Source organism: Papio anubis, chromosome 3 (genome assembly GCF_008728515.1).
Source record: "Papio anubis isolate 15944 chromosome 3, Panubis1.0, whole genome shotgun sequence".
Classification (NCBI taxonomy): Eukaryota; Metazoa; Chordata; class Mammalia; order Primates; family Cercopithecidae; genus Papio; species Papio anubis.
The window spans coordinates 7,162,026-7,179,451 of NC_044978.1; the positions used below are offsets into that span (position 1 = coordinate 7,162,026).

Below are 17,426 nucleotides of genomic sequence, written 5' to 3' on the forward strand. Positions count from 1 at the left end.
GTGTAAGCGCACACACACACAAATATAATCTCTTTTTACTTTATGTATCTGCTATTTTGAGAATAAAAAGAAATATATATATAATTATTATTTTTTTTTCTGAGAAACATGCCTTTTCCCTAACTCTTCCTCTTTGAAACAGCTGAGGACAACGTAGTGACAATTAAGATAATGCTTTCCAGTGCTGGCTGCAGTGGATGTCCCACCATACCCTCAAAAAGGCTGCAGCAATGGTAGCTTCGGATCTATGAAACAACGTGAAGAAACTGAATTCTTACTGAGGTTGGAGGGAGCAAAAAAACCAGTGTAATTGAAAAAAATACTCCACATTGAATTCTTATTGTTAGAGTTAAAGAGAAAGTGTTTTCTTTCAACCTTTAGAAATAATTTTAAAACATGCTTTCGGGAGTGTGTGCAGGAGAACTTAAAGAGTCATTAACTGGTATGAGGAAAGTAAAAAGATTTAGGAGGACTAGTTTTTTAATTAACTTTTTCAGTGACCACTGGCAGTAGCTTTATACTTGACAAAAAAGCTGTAACTAAAAATAAAAATGAGGAAATGGGATCTAAAAAAATAAAAAGGCTTGTCTCAAGGCTCGATTACAAAGATGACACAGCTAAGAAATAATTAATAATAAAACATACTCATAGTAAGTCAGTAATAAACTAAAATTCACTATTTTTCCTTGAATTTTGATCACTGGATTTCTGCTAACTTTTAAAAAGGATGATTCTAAGAAAGGCACATAAGTAAATGTCTATGTGTGTGTGAATTTTCTAAAAATTGGCCATTTTGTTTAAAATGGATTGTTTCTAATATAAAGGCATTAATACTATAAATTTAATGATAAATGTCTTATAGGAAGTAATATACTATGCATACTACGCAATTATAAAAAGAAAATATTTTAGAGTCCCACTAAAGTGCCTCTTCTATTATTACCAAAAATTAATTTTGGTATGCATTTTAAAAATAAACACTTTAAATAAGAAAATAAGCAACCAACATTACAATGTAAACTATGTATTTTGATGTGAAAACAAAAGAACAAATATGTAATGATTCTAGCTGTGACACAGTAAGTTAGTGAGACAGATAAACTACTTCTTCATGCTGATAGTATGTTGTGGTCTCAAATCTATTACACTTTTGAATTGATGTGCTATTATCTTTGGAAAACTTTCACACTAGGAGGTGATCCTTGCAAGAAAAATGTCTTAAATGCAAAGCTTATAAACAAGATACATTTCACTGCTGCTACCTGAATTAATATGACCTATTAGTAATTGCACAAAATATGCTTTCAGACAAAAACTGGTTTTACTATTTTACATAAAAATGTGCAATATGAATATATTACTAATTATACATTTTGGCAATTACCTTTGTATCCATTTGTAATTATAATGAATATGACAACATGTTCATAGTAAGTATACCATTATGCGTGTTAACCAAGCTCTGAAAATTGGGAGCTAAAATTCTAGAGAGTGTTAAGCAGACTGGGGGAAATATATTTCTGTGAGTTCTTTACTATCTTTACTTACTTCGCATAGTCTTAAGTAAACAGGAGAGTTATATAAAATTTAAGTATAACAACAGCTATATAAAATGTATAGGCCTACAATGTGAAGCAAAATGTTTCCATTATGACTTATTTTAACTTAGACATGTCTACAACCAAGTACTAAATCACATTACAGGTTTTGTTTGGGAATGTTAAGAACTGAACAACAGGACTAAATATACAAAAAAGTTTTTTTAGCCATTATTAAGACTAAAATAGCTTAACAGTCTTTGTTTCACATTTTGGTTACTTTAATGAAGTATCCATGTCATCAAGTATACAAATCTGTATTATAGTCTTACATGTTTTAATATATCAATTACACCTACTGTTGGCAGTTATTACACACTAAATATATTACAATTTATATGAAAATGAAAAAGACCATGTTAAAATTCCTATGTGCTATTTGGACAAGACTTCATCTATTTAATTATTAATTCATTTAATTATTGATGGCCATCTTTGCTTAAAATTGTTCACTAAAGTTCTTTCTATAAATACGAGAAAGGAAGTGTAAGCTAGATCAAGAGAAGAATTTCAGGGATAGATGTAAGTTTATGAAGAATACAAGAATTTCCGGTGGTGAGAGTTGTTGATGGCATTCTAGTAAGTCACTAATCTGATGTGTATGTGACAGTGAACAAGAAATGGATGACAAAACAAAACAATATAGAAAACAATCAGTTCGAAGAGTGAAAAGGGTTTCAGTGAAGCTTTCTGAACATCTATTTGCCATGTGCCAAGAAAATATTATCAAACTTTGACTCCACAAAATTCCCAGAGGGTGTGTGTGTGTACTGTGTGTATGTGTGTGTACTCTGTGTGTGTGTGTCTGTGTGTGTACTCTGTGTGTGTGTCTGTATGTGTGTGTACCTAGTGTGTGTATAGTGTGTATGTGTGACTCAGGTTCAGTAATTTGTGGAATTAGGTATGTGGAATGAAGGTGGTAGTAAAACGCGGTGTGTGGTCTGTGTGGCACTCCAGTGTGTGTGCGGTGTTCAGGCACCTGTGCGGCATACTGTGTGTATGCAGGTAATTCCAGGGTTCAGGTGGTCTGTGTGGCACCCAGGTGTCCAGGTATGCGGCACTCCAGGCAGGTCCAGGAAGGTGCACCTGTGCAGGTTCAGGTCTCAGGTACCTGCGTGTGCGGTTCAGTGTATGCACTCCAGGTGTGTCCAGGCAGCATTGATAAAATCCGCTTCTTAAAGAAGAGGAAACCGATCCCCACTGAACGCGGTCGCCGCTGAAATACGCGAAAGTTTCAGGTCCTCCTGGCCCAACCGCAGTCCTGCATCAGGTGCATTTTAACCCCACACGCAAAACAAACCAGTGATAGAAGAATCCAAACTCAATTAATCACGCATCCAACCCCAGACTCTTCCCACCCAAAAACACATGAACATTTAAGCTTTGATACTATTTTATGCACGAATGACAGTGGAACCTATACTCAGTCTTTCTGTCGGAAGGAGGCCGATGCCTGAGGATCCTGAGAGAAGGAGAAGAGGAGTTGACAGTGACGCTGTCACCTTTTACAAATCCAATATTCCGCACAATGTTTGGGATGAGTTGTGGTGTCATCTTGAATTTTTTTTTTTTTTTTGAGACCAAGCCTTACTCTGTCGCCAGGCTGGAGTGCAGTGGCACAATCTTGGCTCACTGCAACCTCCACCTCCCAGGTTCAAGTGATTCCCCTGCCTCAGCCTCCCGAGTAGCTGGGACTACAGGCGCGCGCCACCATGCCTGGCTAATTTTTTGTGTTTTTTAGTAGAGACGGGTTTCACTGTGTTGGCCGGGCTGGTCTCAAACTCCTGACCTCATGTGAGCCACCCACCCTGGCCTCCCAAAATGCTGGGAATTCAGGCGTGAGCCACCACACCTGGCCTGAAAATCTTTTTTAACCACATAAAGGTTAACAAGGTATCTCACAGCAAAATACCCAAAGAGTTGAACCTTAAAAATGAATTAAATATACAGAAAGGAGAAGAGTTCAGTTTTGCTGACCTGTTCTATGATGACAAGTGGCTGTCAAAAGTATCTATCAAGAACATATTTTTGAAAAAATTAATAATCTGCCCCTCCAAGTAGAGGAAGTGTTCAAGAATGATAAAGACAGTAGACCTTCTCTAAAGAAATTCTTAGTTCTGAGAGAGTGTTTTGAAAATTTACATTTGGAAATAGTCCCATCAATATACGACTTTGCTGCAAAATAAATGTATGTCATCTAGAGCAATTTTTTATTTTCTAAACTGCTTAAAAGTCTGCTAACTCATATTTTAGTGGGTTTTGTTCTTATTTACTTAAAATGTGAAAATGTAATAGCTACTGATTAGCTTGCCAGATGATCAGAGTAGACATCAGAGAAATTAGCCAAATTTCAACACAAATGTTTATATAATTGTTAGAATTGAAAAATACTTATGGTATGATTAGTATTTAATAAATAAAATTCACTTACATTCAACAACTATAAATATATATTAAATAATTAAATACATCATTAAATGAATAAGTGGGAATAAAATAAAATTCTGTAAAATTGTTTATTTTAGTTCATCCTTTCAATTTTTAATCTGTGCATGGTAACAGGCACAAGATTAGTAAATTGCTACATGTGCCTAATTTAAAATTTAATAAATACACATATTTGCGGGTTGAGGTTTTGTTTTTTCCTGTCAAATGTAATAAAAAATTTTCTGGAGATCCATTACTAGAAGAAAAGGTAATGAACTTATATTTGGATACCTGTCATCTAGCTGAGTATTGCCACTAACTAGTCTTGTGACCTGAGGCCACTTACTAAATCTCAACGGGCCTTAAAAAGAAGGTAAGGCCAGATGTGATGGCTCATGCCTACAATCACGGCAATTTAGGATGCTGAGGCGAGAGCATCCCATGAGCCCAGGAGTTTGAGACCAGCCTGTTCAACATAACGAGAGACCCTGTCTCTACAAAAAAATAAAAAATTAGCTGGGCATAGTGACATGCTCCTATGGTTTCAGCTACTCAGCAGGCTGAGGCCAGAGGATTGCTTGAGCCCAGGAGGTCAAGGCTATAGTGAGCTGTGATCATACCACTGCATTCCAGCCTGAGAAACAGAGTAAATCCCTACCTTGAAAACAAAACAAACAAACAAACAAACAAAAACATTAGTTGGCCATGGTGGCACACACCTATAATCCCAGCTCTTTGGGAGAAAAAATAGAGAGAGGGTCTCACTCTGTTGCCCAGGCTGGAGGACAATGGTGCGATCATAGCTCATTGCAGCCTGGAGCTCTTGGGCTCAAGTGATCCTCCTGCTTCAGCTTCCCAAATAGCTACGACTATAGGCACACACTACCAAACCTGGCTAAGTTTTTAAATTTTTTTGTCAGAGGTAGGGTCTCACCATGTTGCCCAGGGTGACCCTGAACTCCTGGCCTTAAGTGATCCACATGCTTCAGCCTCCCAACGTGCTAGGATTACAGGCATGAGCCACCATACTTGGCCAGATTAGATAATCTTTAAGATTTTAAATTTGCTCTGGAATATAATCTATCTTTCTCAAAAGCAGGCAAAAATCTACAGATCCCTTGTAACAAAGTTGAGTTTTTCATATTGGTACACTGTAAGACTAACAAATACTTCCTGAGTAAATGAATGAATGCATTCAGGCTTTATTTTATGAATTATCTCTAACACACCACTATCTCAGAGAATTTCTTTCCCATATTATCACTGTTACGTATTATCACAGTTATTTGGTTTTTCTAACACAAATTCTGTTTTTAAAAATTTACTTCATAGTTTATCTCTGTTAGGAAGTCAATTAAGTTGAGGATTTCATGATTATTCTTACTACCAAAAAATCTGCAAAGGTAAAAAGATACCTAATTGTCACAAAAATTAATTAACATGTAAGTCCTTGGTAGCTGTCACTGCATTTTAGCAAATCTTTATTTCCTTGGTAGATGTCATTTACCTTTGTAGTTACTAAATGAATTATTTTTCCTTTAAACATGTAGCATAGGAAAGGAATAAAAAGCAAAGAAACTGAAGCATTAGGTACTTTACATGACATCTTAATGAACCCTTATAAAGTCTTTATGAAGTATTACAATCCCATTTTATGGAAACACAAGATAAGAAGGTATAATTACCCTGGCCAAGGCTACACAACTGGTAGGATGTTGAGATTTCAATCTAGATCCGCCTGTCCCCAAACCAACACTTCTTCCCACACATCATGACCAGACGGTAACAATATTATATTACTGTGAGATGTAACTGGAACAATTTCCGGTAGCAGTATTTCAAGTGGTTCAGAATATGAAGTGAGATGCTAAGAATGCATGAAGAAGGTTACAGCAGAATCAGAGGGGTTATCAAATAGAATTGATTAAGCTTAGTTGGTTAATTGCACGTCCAAGAATTTAATCGTACGTTATAAGAAGAATGAGTTCTCAGACTGGTGTAACAGAAAACAGACTTTACCTCAGGTTTGAAATTAGTGGAGAAAGAAAGTAGGCAAAAGCCTGTCAAGGAAAAAATAAAGGAATGCAGAAAAAAAATATGCAATTATCTTTGACAGGGTGTATATTAATTGGTGGTGAAATCAGAGAATGAAATTCCAGAGAAAAACAAGAGTTTTAAAATGAAGGCTGGGTGTGGGGGCTCACGCCTGTAATACCAGCACTTTGGGAGGCACAGGGGGTAGCCTGCATAGCAGACCCAGTCTCTACAAAAATTTAAAAGACTAAAAAATTACCCTGTGCACGTTTCCATCGTGGAGTGGCCTCCCAGCAGGCTCCTCTGCAAATGGTTCCTGGCCTAGCGTGACCAGCCCCATCCCCAGGAGTTGCCACCGAGGTCCCACCAGCCTGCAAGCAAGAGCATGGGCCACACCCTCCAGTCCCTCCAGCCTCTTGCTTGGGGCCACCCACGGCTACTACTTACACTGGGTTCCACTTCCAGTAGCAGCTCCTGCGGTAGCACCGAGTGCCATAGGGAAGCCGCCCCTGACCCCCTGGCTGACCCACGTCACTGGTGGGCGAGCTTCTCTCGTGGCAGCAGTATTTTTATGGTCCACAGAGCACCCGGGGCCTCCTAGGACCCCTGCAGCAGGACCGCCTGTGGCCTGGCTTGGGATGTCCCAGGAGGCAGTCCGATGGCCTGTACAGCAAAGCCAGTGCTGGGACCCAGCCCTGACCTGAGAGGCCACCCCCAAAACCCGGACCTGCGGAGGTGCTAGGCCGCCAGAGCCCCTCCCCGCCCCCGCGGACCCTGCAGACCAGGCGGCTGCAGCAAGCGGACAAGCAGGGCGCTCTTCTACATCAACACAGCTAACACCAAAAAGGAGACAGCACTCCTCACTGTCCCAGCGCACGCGAGCTCTCCTGACACCTGTAACTTTTCACCTTGCATCTCGTGGAAAATAAACGCCAAGCAGCCAGTAGACAAATAAATAAATAATAATAATTAAAAATTAAGAAATTATCTGGGCACCGTGACACACCTGTAGTTCATGCTACTCAGAAGGCTGAGGCAGGAGGATTGCTTGAACCTGGGATGGGAGGTCAGGACTGCTGGGAGCTGTGATTGTGCCAATGCACTCTAGCCTGAGTGACAGAGCAAGACCCCGTCTCAAAAAAGAAATCAATCAATAAATCAACTCTCTAAAAAAATTGAATACGAATTGATTCCAGGAAAAAATAAATTCAACAGGTAGCAATGATGTCAAGTAGACATAAAACATGTATGCATACATACGTACAAATACATACACATGCACAAGTAAAGAGGACTGACACATACTTTCACAGACAATACTAGTGAATAGTAAGAGGATTGTTAAAAAGCCTCACAAAACAGTTGCTCAAGAGGAAGAGAAGGGCTTGAGAATGACAGGTCATTTTCAGATGAAGATAATGGCTAAATCGCAATCGCTGACCAGGACCGGAGTAAAGGCACAGATTACCTTATACACTGTTCACGTTCAAATAAGCGTCCTCAAAATGTGTTAGAGGTAATGAAGAATTCATTTCTGTAGGTACCATGAAAATTAAGATGATCATGTGTGAATATTTTATATAGATTACGGTTATCCAAAACCAAACATTATCAGAATATATAGTATTTGCAATTTATTGAAATTACGCTTTCAATATCACTTAAGGCCTATAGCAAATGATTAATGCATACTTTCTTGGTGTCTTAATTGCTATTAAAAAGAAACTGGTTCACTCCAATTAAACAAAATAACACTCCCACTCTATTGTACAGTACCTTTATCATGCACAAAAGACTCTAAAGCGTTCAATACCTTAAATAAAACTGGGGTCTCACTTCTGAGTGATGTGAAGACAATGCATCTATCAAGGCTTTTATTGATTCATTCCAAACATTTATTACTGTAGTTAATTAAATGTTTCAAGGATATGAATAGTTGCCTTTCATTATTATTTGAAGATTTTTTTTTTCTTCTCAAGAACAAAATGAACAGACTTGGGGTTCCTACCTACAAAAACCCACCTACTTTTTGTGAAGCGACAGGAAGAGTGAGAAAACTAAGAGATTTTAATCTAGTAAAATTAACCATGGTTTAATTTTATGTTTAACCAACCTAACACATAAAGATAAATTACACAAAAATATCCTGGTTAAGACAAATGCTTTTCTTATTGTTTGGAGAGATGAGAGCTACTTTATGATGAAAGGTGTTAACCAATGAGGTGCCCTTCACAATGGTTGCTATTACTATTTGGTCATTATTTTAAAAACATTTATGGAACACCTATCATGTGCCAGGTGTTCTACTTACTTTATTTCATTTCACACTTACAAATCATTTTGAGTAGATACTATGATTGCATTGGAAATTGACCTCACATTTAAATATGTGTAGATGATTACATAGATAGTGAAAATGGTGGATGCAGGATTAAAAACCAGGTCTCCAAAGCATATGCTTTTCTCATGACGCTAAACTGATTTGTATCCCTACTATATCCACTAGGTTTTAATTAGAATATATATCAATACTGACTCCTGAGAATGACCTTCATTTTAGAGCTACTACTGGTTTAAAGCCTTCTTTCGCATTTTAATTATTGGCACGATGCCCACTAAACAATCAAATTGAGGCTATAGCATTACAAGTGGTTAATAATAATCTCACATTAAAAAATCAGCCTTTTACTCTCACTTATCTTAATGACCATCTTTGAATCTTTATCTCAAACTTCCCTAGAATGAAGCCTCTACTTCAGCCTAAGATAATGATTTTGGAAACCCAAATTGTAATGCTGCTGGAGACACAGGGATGTTTATTCTTTGAGTAAATTCAGAACCACATTTTATATATGCTACCTTTTTCTTTGTTTTTTTTTTTTTTGAGACAGAGTCTCCCTCTGTTGCCCAGGCTGGAGTGCACTGGTGCTATCTTGGCTTACTGCAACCTCTGCCTTCTGGGTTCAAGCAATTCTCTCGCCTCAGCCTGCCAAGCAGCTGGGATTACAGGTGCCCTCCACCCTATGTGGGTAATTTTTGTATTTTTAGTAGAGATGGGGTTTCACCATGTTGGCCAGGCTGGTCTCAAACTCCTGACCTCAGGTGATCCACCCGCCTTGGCCTCCCAAAGTGCTGGGATTACAGGCGTGAGCCACCGTACCCTGCCTGCTACCTCTTGTTCTCTTGATATTGTGCTAAGTGTTCTCTTGATACTGTGAGAAGAAAATTAAGACAAATATTTTATGTATTATTTTAGGAGCTACATATTTTGGAGGCCAATAGAAGCTTTTTCTGTGAAAGGGGTCAATAAAAGTTTAAATATTTGCTCTAAGTTAGCAATAGAAACTACTAGAAATGTTCAAGTCTGAAGCCTTACCTGCATTCAACCTGGTTTTCTTGTTTGATTTCTTATTTTTATCTAAGGCATAAGAAAATTTGGACTTAAAATTAACTTTACTCTTGGAAATAAAACTTAGTATGGTAATCACATGTCCTTCTCAGTTTATGCTGCAATTCCAGGGTAACTGTTGATATGGCCCCTTCTCACTCTGCAAGTGTCCTGGCTTTAATAATGAATTATATGGTCACCATAGAGCTTAGGCACTGAATTACTGAATTAAGCTTACAATAGCTTCCTCAACTATCCTCCTCTCTCTGAGACAAAGGTTTTTTTTAGTTAGGGCTTGAAATAGGCCTTAAATATTAACAGCACACAGCAAATTCTTGTACATTGTATCTCCCTCTTCATGTTTCTTCCTATTCTCACAAATAAACAATATCCCTTCCCAGTCCTTTTAAGAAATACTGTTAAGTTATACAAGGTGCCATATTTTAAGAGGCTTAGAATCCAAGTGATTTTTTACTATTCATTAGTATACACTTTAAGTTAACTTTCCCCTTTTTTTTTTTTTTTTTAAATAAATGATGATGGTGAAACTTGAAGAATTTCCTAGCATAGGCCCAGGTCCAATTTTGAAATTTTTGTTCAGTAACCTTAGGTTCTTCATTTTTGGACCTCTTTTCCATATTCAGTAATATTCCCTTTCCCCACAGGTACCCTTGTGTCTCCCCAAGCTATCTTTAACAAAAGCATATGGCATCAGCATCAGTCAGTCAACCTTAGTCACTGAGCTACCTTCCCAGGCATATTTTACTTGAAGTTGTATCTTTAATTATGGAGGATTCCACTACTTACTACCTCACTAATGGTAGTCCGTTATCAGTAAGTGGGTGCAGGTACAATTCTTCAGCTGGGAAAGGCTTCCTCTGGGGCAGGAAAGCTACCATGCATAGGATGCAGACACAAGTCAGCAAGGCCGACTCAGACCCGGCGTGTGTATGATTGTTTTCACTTTCCCTACAACCATTTTAAAGAAGATAAAAAGTGAAAAAAGTATAATATCTTGGTTTAGTAAACAATCTCTCTGTTTAGGTATTCTATGTTTTTAACGATGTAAACAATTGATCTCACATTAATGTGGCTCAAGACAACTCAATATTGAAATAAAAAATGCACTAATAAAGAGGCAATTTAATATGCAATTTCATACATTAATAATTAGCAAAGCATTACTGAACTAGAAGGTAAAAAGCTATGGGAACATAACTAATGAACTATCCATGCCAAAGTAGGCTTCATAATAAAACAAGACTTTAATAAATCTTTTATTAAACAGCTACAAATGAACCGTTTTGTTAACATCTAATAGGTAACTACTAAGCTATTTAATTCACGTATATAAACGAGGAACTTGAAGGCAATTAACTTTACAGTTGCTGAAGGGCAGGGCTTTTCAATGAGAGTTACTGTACTATACCTTTAAGTGCTGCTGCTGTACTGGGCCAATTCTAAGCTTTTCCTCAGCTGCTCCGTATTCTTGTAGCAGCTATTATTACATACCGAAGCAGCTTAAGTATAAAATAAACCAATGGCAAGCTATAGGCTCTCCAATGCCCTAAAAGTGAATGATCCAAAGTATAACAAATAGTGAGCTCAAAGAAAAGGAATTTTCAGGAAAATTGTAAGCAAGTACTTGGTATTATACATAGGGACCGAATGTTAATAGGAAATGATGACATAATAAGGAGATGCTTATGAACTGCAAAGGCTTTTTTGGATCTCAGCGTGATTCTAGGAGATCTGAGAGTCACTGGAGATTACAGAGCAGAAGTATTCTGTTCACTGAGTGGGAATGCACAGTATACAATCATATTGATTGTCTCCAGCAGGAGCAAATGTTACATTCATTAGAGAAAGGAAATAAACATTTTTATGGAAGCAAGAAACTGCCTGGTGAAAAAAATGCTTTTGAATAAATCAAAATGATAGCTATACTGAAACATATAGGACAAAGTAGAAAATCCTTTTATGTCTTTTCCAGCAATTCACATAAACTCTAAGTCTACAAATCACTGAGATTTTCAAGGGTTATTACATGCCACTTTGTAACCAATTACTATCAATTTGTGCTGAAAAGAGAAAAGGGCGGGGGGAACTAAGAGAAAAATATAGAGATTTTTATTTATGCGTAACTGAGTTTTATACTTCATAGTTTATAACCTTTAAGTGGCAGTTTCAGAAAAAGTGAGAATTAGCAAAATCGGTGTATATATATATAAATTGAAATCATTGTCAAAGATAAAACAATACACTAGATTAAAAAACAGTTAAAGGCAGACACAAGTCTGGATAAAGTTGTTAATATAACTGAAACTGAGTCTGAGAATCCTACTCAATAGGGAACCTTAACTAAAAAAGGAAAAATCAATGATAAGTAAGGCTAGTTCTTCACCTCCAGAGTTCCAACCAAGTGAGACTATTAAAGAAACCACAGTAGTACTGTGTCAGCACCGTGTGGGATTTTCACATCACTGCTTAGGTTGACTCACTGAGTACTGCAAGTTGAAATATCATTGCTTTTGATTAGCAACACTATAAGATGTGAGCTTTGGATAACGAGAAAACAACAAAACTATACTGCAGATTAAAATTTGTTAGCATAACAACACATTTTTTAGATTAATTATTCTGTATATTTATTAGTGACATCCTATCAGCTGGTTGATTTCCTCCCTGTGTCAACTTATAAAACTATATAATATTAATTCCATTGATGATTCATTAATGGCATTACTTTGAAATGGAAGAAAATCTCAGTAAGTACTCACCATGGGCATGATTTCTTATATGGTCTGAATATAGAGAAACCAGCTACAATTTCACATATGGCTACAGTGGATTTTCTTCTAACCAACTACTTTCTTTCTTTAAAGTCCCATCAGTCAAAATTTCCAGTGCAATAAGACGAATAATGAGAACACATCTTACTCTTCTCAAACTTATTCCAAATTAACTGTAAGACATGGTTTCATGGAATGCTAACTCTCCTACTGACAGTTTTTGAGGCTTTTGTGTTTTATAACATCACTAAAATTAAACACGTTTCTGAGGATTTAACTTGATATATTTCATAAATATTTGTCAAAACAATTATTGTCAACTACAATGCAATTATCCATATTCAATTTGATGACTCAACTGGAAAATTACTTTTTTCCTAATAAAATTTTTCCAAATGACAATAGTCAATCAGTGTTGATTAGTTCTTCTGTGTGTGCTAATTAATTACACTGGGTAAATTTAGGTCTGTGCTAATAACCTCAGGAAAAAAAAAAATCTGTATACATGACTCTGTGTCTTAAGTGAAGAGAAATCTGCTGTTTGCCTGTTTTTCCTGTTCTTTCTCTTCCTAATTTCTCCCAGAAGAATGTTCAATAATACAAAATAAACAATAAAACTCAACTACTCATGGCTGATTATAGATAAAAAGATAAGAGTTCTTTAGAACCTTGTTCTTAGGTCAAGAGTAAAAGAAAACATATGAAGACTTTTTTGTTGACAACTAACTGTGAGGGCCTCCTGCTAGTTCATCCTCAAGTCACAAGGGGTTGAGACCATACACCTAATGGTGAGAAATAGCAACATATTCATTGTGAGACAGTTTCTTCACCCAGAAGCTAATTTAAATCCTAATGTTAACTATAAGCTCCAGGGCAGGGCATTTTGGGGGACAGTCTCTCAAGGGGTCAAGAGCTCTCTATTTTCTGGCTTTTCTGTGGTGATAACTCTTTTTCTCCAAGCCTAACGGAAACTCTGGGGCAGAGAAGAAATAAAGAATAAGAAGAATGTTAGGGAAACCTCACTGCAAAGCTGCCACCAGAAGACCAATAAGGTAAGACACCACTCTTGGTTGTGCAATACATAATTACAAAGGAGACAGTGGCGGTTAAGCTCCTGTGCAAAGAAAGAAGGCCAAATGTTACATGCCAGGAGATCCTGAATAACGAAATGGATGAGCTCAAAACAGCTTTGGCTGATCTATACTTTTGTATGAGCAGATCACCACCTGTCAGCCAGCCTTTGCGAGAAGTCATAACTTTTAACCTCAATGAAACATTATGCTATGTGTACAGAGAAGGACCATTAAACTGCTGAAGCTTCTAGAAGACTGAGAAGCCCATGGGCCATCATCTATGAAGGAGGGCAAAACTGTTTTGTATAGTTGCAAATTGTGCAGACTACTAGTTGCACAATTACAGTCAGAGGATGGAAGTTTCAGGGATGGAGATTTCAGTTCATTGTGGGGAAAAATTTCCTAATAGAACTGTGTAAGGGTGAATGGATTGTCTTAGGAAATAATCCTGCAAGGAACTTTAGAGAGTAGGTCCTATCTCCCTCATCATGCAAGAAACTATAATATCCTTAACAAATTGTCATCGGACTTGTGCTTAAGTGTTATACTTGGGGCTCCACTATGATTATATGATGTAATGAACAAAATATAGTCTGAGAAAGTACAGAAGTCTAGAACCAAGACGATGCTAGACATGTCTACTAAATCAAGCTACATGCAACTGAGAATAGCATTTTACATCTCTGTCCTTTTCTCCACACGCCTGGTAATTTGTAGATAAGAAAAAAACAAACAGTGGTAAGGGAAAGTTTTACTGAAGTAATTTATTCTTATCTCTTGTAGGGAACAAAATGTGTGAAAAGAATGGGCACGTTCACCGACCTAGCAACTAAAAAAAAATCACAACAATCTGGAACCGCTTCTTAGAGAAGAAAAAAGAAAACACAACAACAACAACAACAACAACAAAACCCCAAAACACCACACCAGAATATAGAAGTATAGTCAATTTCTCTTGGTGAGAAATGGGTTGGGCTAGCTTATTTTTAAATGTCAGACATTACCTGCTTTCCAGTGGTACATTACTGCCAAGGACCCAGCTGTCCTGCAGCTGGACGGACTCGGGTGTGGTTTGCAGCTCGGCGGGCAAAGCAGCCGGCGGGGCCGGACTCTGGTTCCTTCTATTGGTCAGGGAGTTTCTGTTGAGAGAAGTGATGGACGGATGATGCTGTGCAGAGTGCTGCTTATGGGAAGGCGGCAAGGGCTGCAGGGTAGACTGGCCTTGATTGTTTGCAGGTTGCTCTGAAAAACAAAAGAAAGAGAACTCATTATATACATGTATGTATATACACACTACCAGTTTCTTGGGGATCCACTGCAGATGAATTAGAATTAAAAATTGCATATAAATCCATAACCTAATAAATTTGCATATTATTCTATTAAGCGGGTGTTCAGTGACATTCTCTAAGAGCAAGTTTACCCTTGATACACGAAGTTCTAATTAATATACAACAGATGGCAAAATTGCTTTTGGTTTTAATTTGTTTCAGATTTTTTTTTCATCTGGTTTTATTAACACCTACAGAAAACAGCATCTGACAGCTCCCCTAATGTGCCTTTAGATTTCAGCTTTTTTTTTTAACAAACCAACCCTGAAATTAAATGGGTAATTTCAGTAGAACACAAAGGTTTTCGCAATGCATATAATCCCTATAATTATTTAATGGAGTTTTTTTAAGCTTTATTTAACTGCAATAAATTATTACAAGCTAGTTGCTAAACAGCAGTAGACTACTCTAGTTTAGTGCATTTCAAATAAGGCAGATCTGCACTATGATCTACTAATAGATGCTAAGTATTCTTTAGCAGAAGGTCACTCTGTGAAGCAGATGTTGTTTCATGGGTACTTAACAGACTGAATCACATCTGATTACAACGTCAGAAGACTCATATACTTAATGACCGTCACATCCATTAGAACACACACAGAACAGATTTTCCAATTTCACAGTATGCAGTGTAACTACAATCTGAAGTAAGTCATAGGTGACCAGACAGGCTCATGCCACTATGTCAGTGATACAAATATTTTTGTTTTAAACCAGAATCATAAAGAGTCTGGCAACTTCAAAAGATAAACACTATGCTGTGTTGTAACTGCTAGAAAATTCCGTATAGCTAATAAGTCATAAGTTAAAATTCACAAATTAATGTAACATCTGAGACCTACTTTTCCATCTCATTACCTAGCTTTGGACATGCTAGAATTTACGAAGACTACATTTTACCAAACAGATAGATGACTCTTTAATTTAATGCTAAACTGATTATGGTTCCACACACATGACATGTCAATTGTGGACTAAATGCAGTTCAAAATGCAGTATAATTTTAAAGTGATGTATTAAATCATGCTATTAATATAAATGCACATATTAAAAAAGAAGAGGAAACACAAGGACTAGCTTCCATCTATGATGTGAACTCCAGCAGCGATTGTTAAGCCAAATAGCACAGTTTAACATTGTAATTCAGGTTGCATGAAATGAATACATAATATGTAATTGTTTTAATATATATTATCAAACCTCTTTACAGGGTACAATGATAAAAATAACTCCTCTCATAGCATATAACATCAGTAATATTACATGTTTCTAATGATCCCTAATATTCCATATCATATGATTTAACAAGGAATAATTTCACATTCTTGTAATGAGGGATAGAGATAACACCTAAATATATGAAAATACGCTACTTCTTTGCAGTTTCTGATATGGGGGAACTTCAAGAATAGAGTTTCCCCCCTATCAGAAACTGCAGGAATCCTTCTTGGTTTATTGCTTTGGTGTTCATGAAAAATGATGATTGTATAAATCTCAGACAGAAATCAGCTTTTGAGGGAATGGCACATACGGTTGTCATTGTGTTAGAAAAAGAGAAACTAACAGCTTAAAATTCATGAAAGATTTATTATTCAGGTTTCATGTAATTAATTAGAGTTGTCTTCCTTTAGCATCAGTGTACATGACTAGAACCCCTACGGATGTCTTTAAGGTACATTTCAAGAAGCTGCTGATAGCGTAACTGAACAAGCTGTAGTTATGAGGGCCGGGACTGGGTTGGTGTCAACGGAATAGAAACAAAGAGAGAACAGGGAGAAATGTTTCCAAGGAAAAAGTAACAAGACTTTGCCTACAAAAGAAGCAGTGGTATGGGTCAGATGACTCCATGGTGCCATGAAAGAATGATATTTTATGTATATATATTATATAGAAGAAATTGTATTAGATATTATACTATGTAAAGAGCAGAATATGAGAAGTTATAATAACAAATTTAAGTCCTGATTCTGTCAGACATCATGATTTTTTTCACCTCAGTTTTTTCACCTGTAATGTGAGAAATACTAGTGTCCCATCCAGCTCTTAGTGCAATTGTAAGAATTCAATGAGATGCACCCACTCATTCATTTATTCATCATGCACTTAGCCATTCATCCCAAATACATTTTCTAGACTTGATGTTCCAGGAATCTGCTAAGTCAGTCACAGATGAAAGCACTGTGTAAATGGTAAAATAAAGCATTATGGAGAAGAACACTGTTACTGAAAGAGAAATGATTTTAACATCCATTATCATTATGTTTCAATATGTTGAATTTAGAATTCTTATTCCTAAATAAAAACATAACCATTGGGAAAAACTTCCATTAAGGTTTCAAACATAAGCAGCGGCGGCTTTCCCTAGGTACACGTCTTCATTTTGTAAGCGTCTGCTGAGAACTTACAGTGCAGAAGCCACCACACAAGGGTCTATGCTCTTGCCAATGGTCTGCCCAGGCCAGCGCAGCAGTGTGCTGTGTTTACTGGAACCTCTTGAGCTGACAACACAATCAGGAGGCCGACCAATAAAACAAATCCAGCTGATGAAAGCTAGGTTCAATCTAAAATTTGGTGGAACCGAATACATGCAAAGTCTGAATCATACAGGGTGGATGGCCGGAACATTTTTAAAAATAAATTTAATTAATTATTTATTTATTTACTGAGACAGGGTCTCGCTGTGTTGCCCAGGCTGGAGTGCAGTGGCACAATCACAGCTCACTACAGCCTTGACCTCCCAGGCTCAAGAAGATCTTCCCACCTCAGCTTCCTGAGTAGCTGGG

At 37.1% G+C, this 17,426-nt stretch overlaps 1 protein-coding gene across 10 annotated transcripts in view; it reads right to left on the reverse strand.

Annotated features, from left to right (window-relative positions):
* TENM3 (teneurin transmembrane protein 3) overlaps nt 1-17,426 on the reverse strand; it is a 1,346,134-nt gene that overhangs the window by 180,979 nt on the left and 1,147,729 nt on the right. For all 10 annotated transcript variants that reach the window (XM_009207910.4, XM_009207907.4, XM_009207902.4 and 7 more), the window contains one exon: nt 14,317-14,554. In XM_009207910.4, the coding sequence (XP_009206174.2) occupies nt 14,317-14,554 (238 nt within the window). The remainder of the gene's footprint in view (nt 1-14,316; nt 14,555-17,426) is intronic.